Here is a 12343-nt window from a genome sequence, read left to right on the forward strand (position 1 = left end):
TAAACACTAATCCCATTAACCATGCGTAACTTTTGGATTGACGAAACTCAATCTCACAATTAATGGACGACTCGAGCAAAAATTAAAATAAAACAATTAAATTCCAAACTTGACGCTTTTGATTCGCATCACATTCTCTCATACCACACTCTTTATTTTAAATTTTACACTATTCACATCATCATAGGCTTGAGTTTTTGCTTTATACATTAGATTAAACATAGTTTTATATTCCGTACAATAATTGCTTGTTAGCAGTGACAAAGCTAAGATTTTCAGCCGGTGGACGGACTAACGATGTTGCTCTATGCTTTAACAAAATTACTTGAAACATAAGTTGTATGTTTGTTTAATACTAATAATAAGTTTACAATTCAAAACGCTTAGCTTTTTGTTGGAGAAAACTTTGGCCATGTGGATTGGCCAGGGTCTTCTTCGGCTAATGAGACCTCGATCTCGAAGCCTTCGGAGTATCTTTTTGATTTGCACTTCTATCTGTATGGGGAATTCGCTGCTGATAGATCTCGACCAGTGTAAATCTAAAATACTCCGTCATACCATTAAAAAAAATTGAATAAACTATCAATTTAAATCACAAAGCATCTTTAATTATTCATTATTTTTAAAAGCGATCAATAATTAAATTTTTGAAAAAAAATGTGACTTCACGATGTTAAACAACACTTATAAACCCTTTGACCACTGAGCCACCGACTTCTCTTATTCATCATACTAATCATGTCTATTACTATTTTTTTTTAAGTGGGAAGACAAATGTCTCCCTTGTCCCTAGCTAGCTCCGCTACTTCTTATTTAATTGAGGGGTGAGAAGCATAAGCATATGTGATTATGTGAGAGAGTGAGGGATAACTCAAGTGGTTAGAGCTTACCTCCCGGTTTTAGGAGATCCTGATCAATTCTCAACCCCGCCCTTATAGCTCTCTAAACACAAAAAAAAAAAAAAAAAAAAAAAAAAAAAAAAAAAAAAAAAAAAAAAGTGACTATGTGAGGGTAATTTCATTCATTAATAACAAAATGGGTGTTACCTAGTAAAACATGGGCGACGTTTAGTACCCCTAAATAATTCAGGAGCTTCGTTGTCTGTGGAAAAAGAAAAGAAAGTGCGATCCTTTTGGAGGAGTAGTCTTCCATCCTTGGATTCTCTTCTCTTTTCTCTCTTCAAAATTCTGGTGTTGATCTAAAAAGGTAAATGCAGAAATTGCAGAGACTTCGAACTTTAAAATCCTCAATTTGGAGGTTGGTGGGTATGCCGGAGTTAAAGAAACGAGCTTCAAATACGGTTTCTGCTGTTCAAGACACCTATCTTTCTACCAAGGTTTTTTTCATTCCCTATTAATTAATAATTACTTTTCAATTGGGTGATTAAAATTTTCAATTAGGTATTTCAATATTTTGTTAAATTTGCAATTTTGTTTTATTTATTTATTTATTTTTTTTTTTTTTTTTTACGGGTTTTTAGGATACATTTGAGAGGCACAAGGTAGTGTTTACAGTTGGTACTTCTATAGCATCAGTTGGTACTGCTTGGCTTGGTGAGTAATTTAACTACTTGGCAATTGCAAATTTTCTTTATTTTTTTTATTTTTTATTTTTATTTATTTATTTATTTTTGGATATTTTTATGTCTCTAATAAGTTTTGAGGAGTTCTGAGGAAAAAAAAAAAAAAAATTAGGGAAGATGATTGCTTAAATGACTGTAAATTTGTTATAGTGTTTAGTAAATCACACAAATTTGTTTGTGGCATCATTTGGAACTGGGAAAAGGTTAAGAATTCTCTAGAACAATTCAAACACTTGAATTCTACAATGTTGATAAATGAGAAGTACATATCATCTTGACAGTACTCTTATAACGATTCGAGCATATAGCTTCGAGTGGGTTTTGGGTATTTGTCGTCTTGTTTGTGCTTCATTGCTTATGTCTTGTTATTTAATCTGTTTCCACTGAACTATTATATTCCAAATTAGCTGTGCAGAAACATATCATGAATTCAATTATTCAAATATGCAGAACAAGAAAAAATGTTTACCTTAGATGATTGAGTTTACTATTTTCAGCTTTTGAGGCTATATTTTTATTTAAAATCGTTACTAGATAATACTCCCTCCGTCCCCGAAAGAATGATTCTTTTGGGTTGATTTCGTGGGTATTAAGAAAGTTAAATAAAAAGAAGTAAAATTATATTGAAAAGATAAATTTACATGGGGTTTGTAAAAAAGTAGAGAGAGAAAGTATTAAAAATATATGAAAAAACAAAATTTTATATGGGGAAGTTAATTTTGCACAAATATTGTTGTAAATTGGTGGGTATTTTAATGCAATGAGTCGATCATTTTGGGACTAAAATTAGGCCAAAAAGGGTCGAACTTTTGGGGATGGAGGGAGTAGCTTGAAATAGGTTGCTATCCTTTTGATATCATTATCTATTAAGCTTGGAATCTCTATTGGGCAATCACTTATTTGAATCTTAGGCTAGAATGTGAGATACTTAAAAATCTCAGCCCTTAGGGTTGTCTTATTCTTGTGGTAATTGGAGTAAAAGTTTAAATTCCTTAAGAACTGGTTTAGTCTCGTTTTAAACAGTCTTGATGTTGCTATCCTATGGTTTTACACATCAATGACTCTGCTGCAAGATATGGGCGAAGTCCTCTAAGTATTGACCTGGAGGTCATGCAAGCTGATTCGCTGAAATAGCGCCCTGCCATAGTATTCTTTCATAAGTGAAGGATAGAAGATCCTTAAGCTCTATGGAACTTTTTTTTTGGTCATTATATCTTGCTTGTCAGTTTGTTTTGTCAGATACTTTACATCATGAAGGTCCTGGTTCAGCCTGTTATTGGAGAATGGTAACTTGGCCTTCTTGTGTATGCATTAGGGAGTTCTCTTCTTTGATTACTCTCTGTCACACTCTTAGAATATGTTGTCCTTTACCCGTGTAGATGATTAGTTGTGAGGATGCTTTACATCTATTCTTGTGCTGTTGTGTAGTTGTGCTATGAAATGGAATAATTATTATGGAAGCATCTCTATGGTGTCTGGGGTGAGAGCTTATTGTGAAGTACTGGTTGTGTCAATAGAGGTTATGGAGAACTTACAAAGAATTTATGTGGCCCTGAGGCGAAATAAGGAGAAGAGACATTAAGATTATGTGCTATTTTGGCTGTAATTTGTTGCTTTCGGCTGAAATGAAATATCCGTGTTTGTATAAGATGACAGGGGCAGTGTTTGGGGGGGGGGGGGGGGAGGGGTCGTTTTTCTTTCATATACAAGTTACATTATTGGCATTCTATGAGTAAATGACGTAAATCTGTAAATGCTCAAGGACTTTTTGGGTCTTATTGTGATCTTGTTAAGTTGCTGGTGTAATTTGTAGCTAGTTTTTCTTAGAAATTATTTAACCTATTAATGTACTTTAATGCTTCGTATATTATTTCAATAATCACAAAGAAATTAATAATTATATACCGTTCTTAGAGGCATACAAAGTGTTTTTACCTGAAATTTTGTTGTGATGATGCAGGATACACTTTTCGTCATGTTCATGATACAAGAGTTGATAGAAGACTTGATTCAATTGAACAAGCGGTATGTAATTTTATTTGTAAGTTGACTTCACAGAAAACATCATGCACCAAGAAAATTCTTGAAAGATGATGATGTGTTCTATTGTCAATATGTAGATGTTTCGAACATCGAATGAAATATTCATTGTAGTTAAAAGGCTCTGTTATGATGTGTGCATCATTTTGACTCTGTCATTCAAAAAGTATGGCCAAACAGCAAATTATACTGAGAATATGACACTAGGATAGAACCTAGGTCGTTGGAAACTAGATTTCTGGTCAAAACAAAATTTGTAAAACTAAACCCAACCCTAGGTATAGGGGCAAGTCCAAGTCGAACCCAAGGGAAGGCTGTTTTGCTAAAGTCTAAGCTAAGGTATTCCGAAATCTTAAAGAGAATGGGTTGGTCTATGCTAACAAAATCAATCAATCAACAAATGAAAATCAATTATCAAAACACTAGGGAATTTAGGATACACATGCATCAATAATAAACTTGCTAATTCGAGGGAATTCGGTCAATTAAGCAATGCGAGGGAAAACGGAATTTGCAATCAAAATCACTCAAGAAGCTATTTTCTAGGGTCAAGCTAGATGTCTCTACAAATGACTTCAAAGGAAAATTGCTAATCAAGATCAATCGATAACAATAGCATCCAAATCAATTGTTCGTGTCGTTGAAAGCTATTATGCAATCTAGCATGGTCATCAAGGTTAACTATTCCTCTTCAAATCAAACACATGCACAAATTTCATCAACCAATTTAATCACATCATCAAATCAATCAAAAACCCCAAATTAGTTATAGATTATCACCAATACATGCTTCACCACATTCCCTAGCAAAGGAACTACTCACTACTCATGGTAAAATTGAAAAGCATGACAAAAGTAATCATCAATCTCATTATTAACATTGTAATCCAAATATTAACAATCAAAATCAAACTAAACAATAGAAATCCAACAATATATCAAAATCAAACATAAAATTGCATTGAAAAGCAAAGGATTTTTACAAAACTTTGATCAATATCAAAGTGGAATGAGGATCACAATATCACAATCATCAAACACCAAGTTTCTCTCTCTAAAATCTAAGAACAATATCACAAAATCAAGAGCTTCTCTCTCTAAAATTCTAATCAAAATCAATTCTAATTCTATTCTATGATTCCCTAATCAATTCTCTCTCTAGAAAATGAAGGAAATCTATATATAGTAAAACTAACTAAAAATAAGTTAGTTAGACGTCCAAAAGAGACCTCAAAAGGCGCGGCCTCTCACTACTTAACGCGGCCGCAACAAAATGGGTTCGGAAATAGGGGGAGGAGAGAGGCGCGGCTGCGCCAGGCACCTGCGCGGCCGCTCCTCCCTCTCGGGCGGCCGCGCCATGGGAGTAGGGGATTCCCTTTGTTGCGCTCGAAGATGACCCCGTGAGCTCCGGATGATGCATGATGTTAAAGGCAGTTTCTAGGAGCCATGACGGTGGGTTCAACACCGCCTTTTAATGCCCACGCGGCATGAGAGCGCGGCCTTAAAGACTTGACTCTTGCACACCTTTGCTTTTGGGCTTCAAAAGGAGGGACCGGGATGCATCTTTGGCCTTGAATACCCGAGAGAATGCCATTGAGCCTCTCGAACATCGCCAACTTTCTAGAATCAAAGAAAAGCAAACAATAAAAAAGAAAATGCAAAATAAACTAAGAAAAGCAAGAAAATAAGGAAACAACTAAGGAAAAGGCAAAATGGAGAAAATACAAGTACAACTAAAGAAAAAGAGGTAACAGAGAAGTAAAAGTAATGAAAAATCATGCTAAAAGAAGCTAAATGAGTGCCATAAATGACGCTTGCTTGAGCACTTTAAAGGTTTTATCTTTTTTTTTTTTATTTTTTATTTTTTATTATTTTTATTTTTTTTTTATGTTTCGTAAAGAGAAAGACATCATTTTGCTCTTTAATTTAGGTGAGTTGACATGGATCTTTATAAGCTTCATTGGAGATATGTTTTGTTGATATTGTCCTTCCTTTTCCTTGTATTGTTGAGGCTGTTTTAGATTTTATTCTGTCTTGTAATGAACAATTACTTAAATGGTCTTTTGGACTAATATACTATAATAACTCTTAATGTACACGAATTGATAACCCCCATCCCCCCACCCCCCTCTTCTATTTGCTAAAATCTAATGAAGCTCCTGAAAAGGTGTGAATTGTGTTTTGTCTCAACCAGTAAACTCATGGTATCAAAAGTAAAAGAAAAAAGGGTTTCCTGTTTGTTAGCAATAGAAATTTGTCGGCTGAACAACTCTATGATACTAGTGCTATATATGATGTGGAGTATATCCTACTCGTAAGCTACATTTTTGTTGTCTAATAGTAAGACTAATTCGATCTCCTTGTGGCAGATGAAAAGCACCTACCAATTTGAACGAGAGGAAATTAAGAAAATTGTAGGTTCAGGAAGTTATAGCACTGTCACTTGTGCTGCCACTGCTGGGACAACTCTAGTTATTGGGTACATTCTCTTACGCCTTCATTGGTGCGGTAGTCAGTTGTTATTTATCTTAAATCATTGCTTTGGGAATAATTTGGAAATAGTGCTGTGGTTTTTGTTCCGTTATTTCTTATCGTCTTTTATTCTGTTGCTCATACTAACATGTATGCATATGCACACCAATAGCCCTGCGCCCCCAAAGAAGTTCATACTTAGAGAGTTGGTGCCACAAATGTGGAAGTAGTGAGGGCTTGGAGTTTAGTAGGTAAAATGAGGGTTCATGGAAGATTCTGTTATATCTTAAAAGTTTATAATACAAATGGAGGCTTCTTCAGTTCAGAGTGTGAAACCATTTCATGAATATTATAATTCTTTGCAGAAGATGTGTTATTTTTTGGCCTTTGAGAGCAATTAGGAAATTTCTAGTCTCCAGTGGTTAAGAAAATAAAACACCATTCATACACCTTTAAGCTGTAGTCCTTGACAGAAATATCGTTCTTATCTCCTAATTATTCCCCAATTCCTCAAATCAATTATCCTTTAGGATATTCTACTATATTGCATATGCCTATTAAGTCCTCGGTGTTTAAAGCTGTGAATTATGGCTTCTATAAGCTGCATATAAACAATCTGGATGAAACCTACTTCCTTACCACTGCCATAAATTGCGCACATGCTCTCCAGATCTCCATCATATATACATGAAAAGCAGAATAACATGTAGATGCTTTAATGACAAAAAATTTTAAATCTATGAGTAGACAAGCTGAAATGTGGGGCTATGAACAGAAATATGATTCAGCAACTGTTCCGTCTACTCATATTCAATGATGAGATCACCGAAACCCAAAGTATATTTGCAAATTGCAACAATATAAGCACCTATCAACGTCTATTCAGAATAATATAACTGCCTAGTAGAATCTTTCTGGACCAGTCCCACGCTTCCCTCCAGTTATAAGCTCCAGCCTCACATTGGATGTTTCATATTTTTTGAAGTAGCCTTACAGATATCATAGACGTTTAGGCCATAACATTATCCTATCTCACCGTGATTACAGTGTTGATATCCATGGGGAAGCCTCTGTGACAGGAAAGACTCAGGTTGAGATAGAAGCAATGACTGCTGTCTGCAATCTCTGCATTGCTGACCTAACTGCTTGTCTGCAATCTCTGCATTGCTGACCTAATTGCTTATGATACGCTCAAGGCTGCTTTGAAATATCATATGTGAGGTTGGAGCATACCTGGGGTAAAGAGTGGGGACAGGTCGAGAGATAAGTAATGCTATTCAACTAGGCCCTCGATTGTCTTTTAATTGTACGCTAGCCTCTTTAAGGAGATGTGTGGCTTTTGAGCCTTGTAGGTCTATCCAATCAGAATTACTTTGATGTTTCCCTTCAAAAAGTCAATAATGCTAAAGATTCTACACTTCTACAGTTGAGGGTTTTTTTTATTTATTTTTATTATTTAAGTATTTTGTTAGTCCCTTTAAAAGCTCCAACCTGCAGTTTGCTTACTGCTTCCTCATCTTTCTCACTTCAATTCACGTGTAGATATTTATTTTTTGTATGTTTCAACCGTCATTTTTGTATGTTTATAGTCAAATTATTAGTGTAAATTAGCTTTTCTTATTATTGATTGCAGGTTTCTTATGATTCTTTTGTTGATGCAGTTATGCCTTGGGATGGAGAGGTGGGAGATGGTACACAACTAGGAAATTCCGGAGGGAACAGATGAAGATGCTAGGACATGTCAAACCCAGAAGATGGAAATTGCATTTCTTAAAAAAGCCTAATCTCCAGTCCATTAGAATACCATTACTGAGAAACAAATCATCCAAAAGTTCAGTCAAAAGTTCGGAAGCATCACAAAAAGAATCAAAAGACAGAGCAGCTCCTAGTATAGAAGTACCAAACTCATGCTAAGAATTGTACGTAAACATAGGTATCAATTACATGAGAGTTCATGTTGCCTATACAAATTTTGTAATCTCATTAACAAATAATGCATATATCAATATTGTTGTACCTATCTTTGCTCTTTGTTTCCACATCTTCATCGTGTTTTTTATTCCCGCAGCCCCATTTTGGCCTTTAAGTTGCGTGTGTGTTGAGATTTTTTGAGAGTTTTTCCATCTTTTACTAGTTGTAACTTTTCATAAGTACTCTTGTAAATTAAAATCAGCTTCACAAGTGAGTTCAAAGGTTTTGTAACATAATGAAATCAATTATTCATTGATTTCAGAACCTCTCTCTAGAAGGATGTTGTGACGAGCATATCTGTCATGATTGTTAGGATAATTATTCATGTAGATGCCTAGTAAGGGTGTTCACTGTACAAAAATGGACTAAGCCCTTGAAATGGTGGCTTAGTCAGGTAAATTAGGACATGATACAGGTGTCTTTTCTGTCAAACCATTTTCCTATTATTTTTTCCGGGTTTCAAATGAAGAACGTTCGACACCTGAATTTCAGCCGTCTTTTACTCAAGTTTATGTGTTGGTGTAGGGCAACACTTTCTGGAGTTAGTATAAATGTATTTTTCATTATTTATCAGCAAACTTTATGTGATACATGTATCAGTAATAGAATAAAGTGGCGGCAGTGAAGTCCAAACTTCTCTTATACTGTGTGCTTTTATTTGGTTAAGATACTTGGTCCACCAATTCACTTATAGACAAAAGTCTTATATTGTTTTTTGTATCACATGCTGGATTCTTTTGATGTACAGTTTTTATCTTTCTTACCAGCAGAAATACAAGAATATATGTTGGTTCTTTCAGAAGTGAACGGAATTATCGGTGATGTTCATTAAATTTTAATAAAATGACTGGCATTCTAAGCTCACTTGCCTTAGTTTTCTTCTTCTTTCAACAAATAATCGGAGTTAGAACAAGGCTAATTTCCAACGAGACTCATGGTCGATTTCTAGCGTTTGCTCCATCTTCTGATGAGGGCATTTGTAAATTGCTGGTGGAGTCACGGGGCTATATCTGCGAGGAGCACACAGTTAATATGCATACTCTTTGTTCTTGGATTAAACTGTTTTCATTTTTCCTTTATGCTTTTCATTGATCTTAGATCATTAATAATGTTGTTGGAGTGGTTTAGGTGACAACAAAAGATGGTTATATTCTCAGCTTGCAAAGAATTCCAACCGGCTTGACAAATTATACAACTAGAGGCAGCAGGCCACCAGTGCTTTTGCAGCATGGAGTTTTAATGGTTAGTGAGATAAGCCCCCTGTCTGAATTTAATACTCAAATTGTTTTCAGAAATCCGGAAAAGTTGTCACATTTCTCAACTTGATGGTTTATAATTACATATCCCAGTATGCCAACACTACTTAAACTAATAGATCAACAATTATAATGAATTTTCTCTTGACATATCCTTAATATAAAAAGGGTTGGGATAATGTGACGACTTATTCTGGATAGAGGGAGCAATTATCTCTTCTGCATTCAATTCCTCCTGCCATTCTTGTGATTGTATTTGTTGATTGCATTAGTTTGCTTGAATTTTCTGTGGTTAGTGAACTAATGCATTCAACAGAAGCTTGAATATGGTTTACAATTATTATTACATATCCCAGTATGCATGTAGTCTTTTCACTAAATTGACTAAAATATGGTTAGTGAAAATACTACATACATTTTCGCCTGCTCAGACTTCATTAATAGCAGGGTTTATGTTCTGCTTTTCTTCTTTCTGTGGCCTTATTTATTACTTTCAGAAATAACTTTATCATTTGGATGTAGGATGGAATCACATGGCTACTTAACCCTCCAGACCAATCCTTGGCATTCATTTTAGCAGATAATGATTTTGATATTTGGGTTGCTAACTCTCGTGGCACCAAATATAGCCTCGGTCATATGACATTAAGCTCTAGTGACTCGGTAATCTCTTTTTCCTGTTGACAAAAATATACAATCTTTCTGTCTCATATAAGTAAGGTCTACATTCACCCCTCCTCCCCCGGTTCTACTTTCTTAATGATAGAAATCGTAGAAACCTTATGCAGGCATATTGGGATTGGTCATGGGATGAGCTGATGGCATATGATCTTCCAGCAATGGTCCAATATGTGTATGATCATTCTGGTAAACAGAAACTGCATTATGTTGGGCATTCACAGGTAAAATTACTGAATTGTATTGCACTACTGTTGATCACAATTCCTTCTTCCCAGTATCTTTATAACTCTCAGGAGTATTACGAGTACAGTTTGACTGCAGGGAACATTGATAGCCCTGACTGCCTTTTCCCAGCATAATTTGTTGAACATGGTAAAATCAGCCGGCTTGCTCTGTCCAATTGCTTATCTAAGTCGAATGACTTCCCCACTAGCTAAAGATGCTGCTGAAAACTTCGTAACTGAAGTAAAGACATATATTCTTTACTTTTCCTTGTCTCAGTTATATACCAAAACTTTACTGATTATTATTTTCCCTTGACCACAGTTGATGTACTGGTCTGGACTACATGAATTCGTACCACGTGGGTGAGAATGCCTTTTCTTCTCTGCTGTACTGAGCTTCAGATCAGCTCTTAATTTTCTCAATTCCCTATTTTTGGCATTCTGAATTACATTCCATATTGTTAGGTGTTATGTTAGCTAGCATGTAGCAACTAGATATATCGACATATTCTGTAACCTTGTAATCATCCCCATGACTTCATTGTATAAGATAATTTAACACACATTGTCTAATCATCCCCATATTTTAAATATCTAGCTTATACAGCTGGAGATTTTTTGAAGTATTTTCTATTCTGCTTCTGATTGAACAGACAGGCAGTAAAGAAGCTTCTGACAGATATATGCAGGAAGCAGGGAATTGACTGCACTGACTTTTTGACGTCTTTTACTGGTATCAAACATGCAATTTATTCATGAGCTAATCGGTTTTCAAAGATGGCAGTGGATTTTTTTTTATCACATCAATTATGATAAGCACTAACACAAATTTAGGATGTAGGTGTAAACTGTTGCCTGAGCACATCAACGGTTTCTACATTCCTGCAGCATGAACCTCAGCCGACAGCCACCAAAAACATGATCCATTTTTCCCAAAGTATGTGCTTATTGATAAACTTTATTGCTTTCACTATACGACAGGGTAATTTGAGCCAAGTCGAAGTTGTTCTTAGGCTAGTTTGCTTGACAGTTGACACATTACTTGAACTTAACTTGAGTTTCAGACGTGTTTATACTGATTAGACCTGTAATGAGTGGTATCGCAGAGCTTTGTTGATCAATCTAGGATAACATAGTAATTCTTGTCTATGAATATGTTATCAGTGGCAAGGGACGGAACAGTAGCAAGATATGACTATCTAGACCCGGATAAGAACTTGGAACGTTATGGGCAGACTAAGCCTCCGGAATATGACCTGACAAACATACCAAACAACCTCCCAATGTTCATAGCTCATGGAGGAAGGGACGAGCTTGCTGATGTTGACGATGTTAAGTTCCTGCTGGATAAACTCAAAAATCATGAAAAAGACAAGCTATTCCTTCAGTTTGTTGAAGACTACGCGCATGCTGATTATGTCCTGGCTATGAATGCCAAGGAAATCGTTTATGATCTTCTCATTGATTTCTTCAAGAAACACAGTAAATCTTAGCAAGGGAAATATGTGTTATAGTGGATGTATTTGATTTTTTTTTGTTTTTGGTGTTTAGAGAGCCACAAGAACGGGGTGAGAATTGACCCCAGGATCTCCTTGAACCGGGAGGGAAGCTCTAACCACTTGAGCTATCCCTCACTCTTAGTGGATGTATTTGATCATTCTATACATTTTCTAGTTTGGTAATTTTCTTAGTACGAGAGTGCATAGTGGTCTTTTTTTTTTTTTTTTTTTTTTTTTTTTTTTTTTTTTTTTTTTTTTTTTACCACAGCCATAGTGGCTTTCTTACATAGCATGTAATATTGCCAATTTTAACTTGAATGTTTAGTCATTAAATTTGTAGGAGCCTTGATAAAAATAAAATAAAATAGCTGAAAATTTGACCTTAAATTGTGTTTCATGCTTGAAGAATTATAACTCCTCAAATCACCAAAAATTAAATACCCCATGTTTACATATAGGTTATTTTCAAATTAACTATGTGCAATTTTGATATATCTTCCTATTACATAACCCAAAGGGGGAAACCATGGTGTGCCCCTAAAATTACCTAAATATCCTAAGTAAATTATCATTACACACTACATTAGATTGGGGCAATTTAAACAAATAATTATCCGA

General features: G+C 35.2%; 2 protein-coding genes across 3 annotated transcripts; both read left to right on the top strand.

Moving 5' to 3' along the window:
* The first annotated feature begins 1104 nt into the window (after positions 1-1104).
* LOC145587387 (uncharacterized) lies at positions 1105-8125 on the top strand. The gene is made up of 5 exons (XM_081644122.1): positions 1105-1336; positions 1481-1553; positions 3543-3607; positions 5992-6101; positions 7756-8125. Exons 1-5 carry the CDS (start codon positions 1211-1213, stop codon positions 8006-8008), a joined length of 627 nt encoding a protein of 208 aa, XP_081500248.1. The 5' UTR covers positions 1105-1210; the 3' UTR covers positions 8009-8125.
* Positions 8126-8857: 732 nt separating this feature from the next.
* On the top strand, positions 8858-11984 carry LOC145587389 (triacylglycerol lipase 2-like). 2 transcript variants are annotated; one of them, XM_081644123.1, is made up of 9 exons: positions 8858-9091; positions 9194-9307; positions 9844-9984; positions 10110-10223; positions 10324-10467; positions 10549-10589; positions 10880-10959; positions 11068-11163; positions 11391-11984. In XM_081644123.1, the coding sequence occupies exons 1-9, from the start codon at positions 8909-8911 to the stop codon at positions 11717-11719; spliced, it is 1242 nt and encodes a 413-aa protein (XP_081500249.1). In that variant the 5' UTR covers positions 8858-8908; the 3' UTR covers positions 11720-11984. The 2 variants fall into 2 exon arrangements, with proteins under 2 accessions (XP_081500249.1, XP_081500250.1); XM_081644124.1 differs by having other exon boundaries at positions 10324-10374.
* Positions 11985-12343: the final 359 nt, after the last annotated feature.

This window comes from Chenopodium album, chromosome 17, assembly GCF_948465745.1.
Source record: "Chenopodium album chromosome 17, dcCheAlbu1.1, whole genome shotgun sequence".
Lineage (NCBI taxonomy): Eukaryota > Viridiplantae > Streptophyta > Magnoliopsida > Caryophyllales > Amaranthaceae > Chenopodium > Chenopodium album.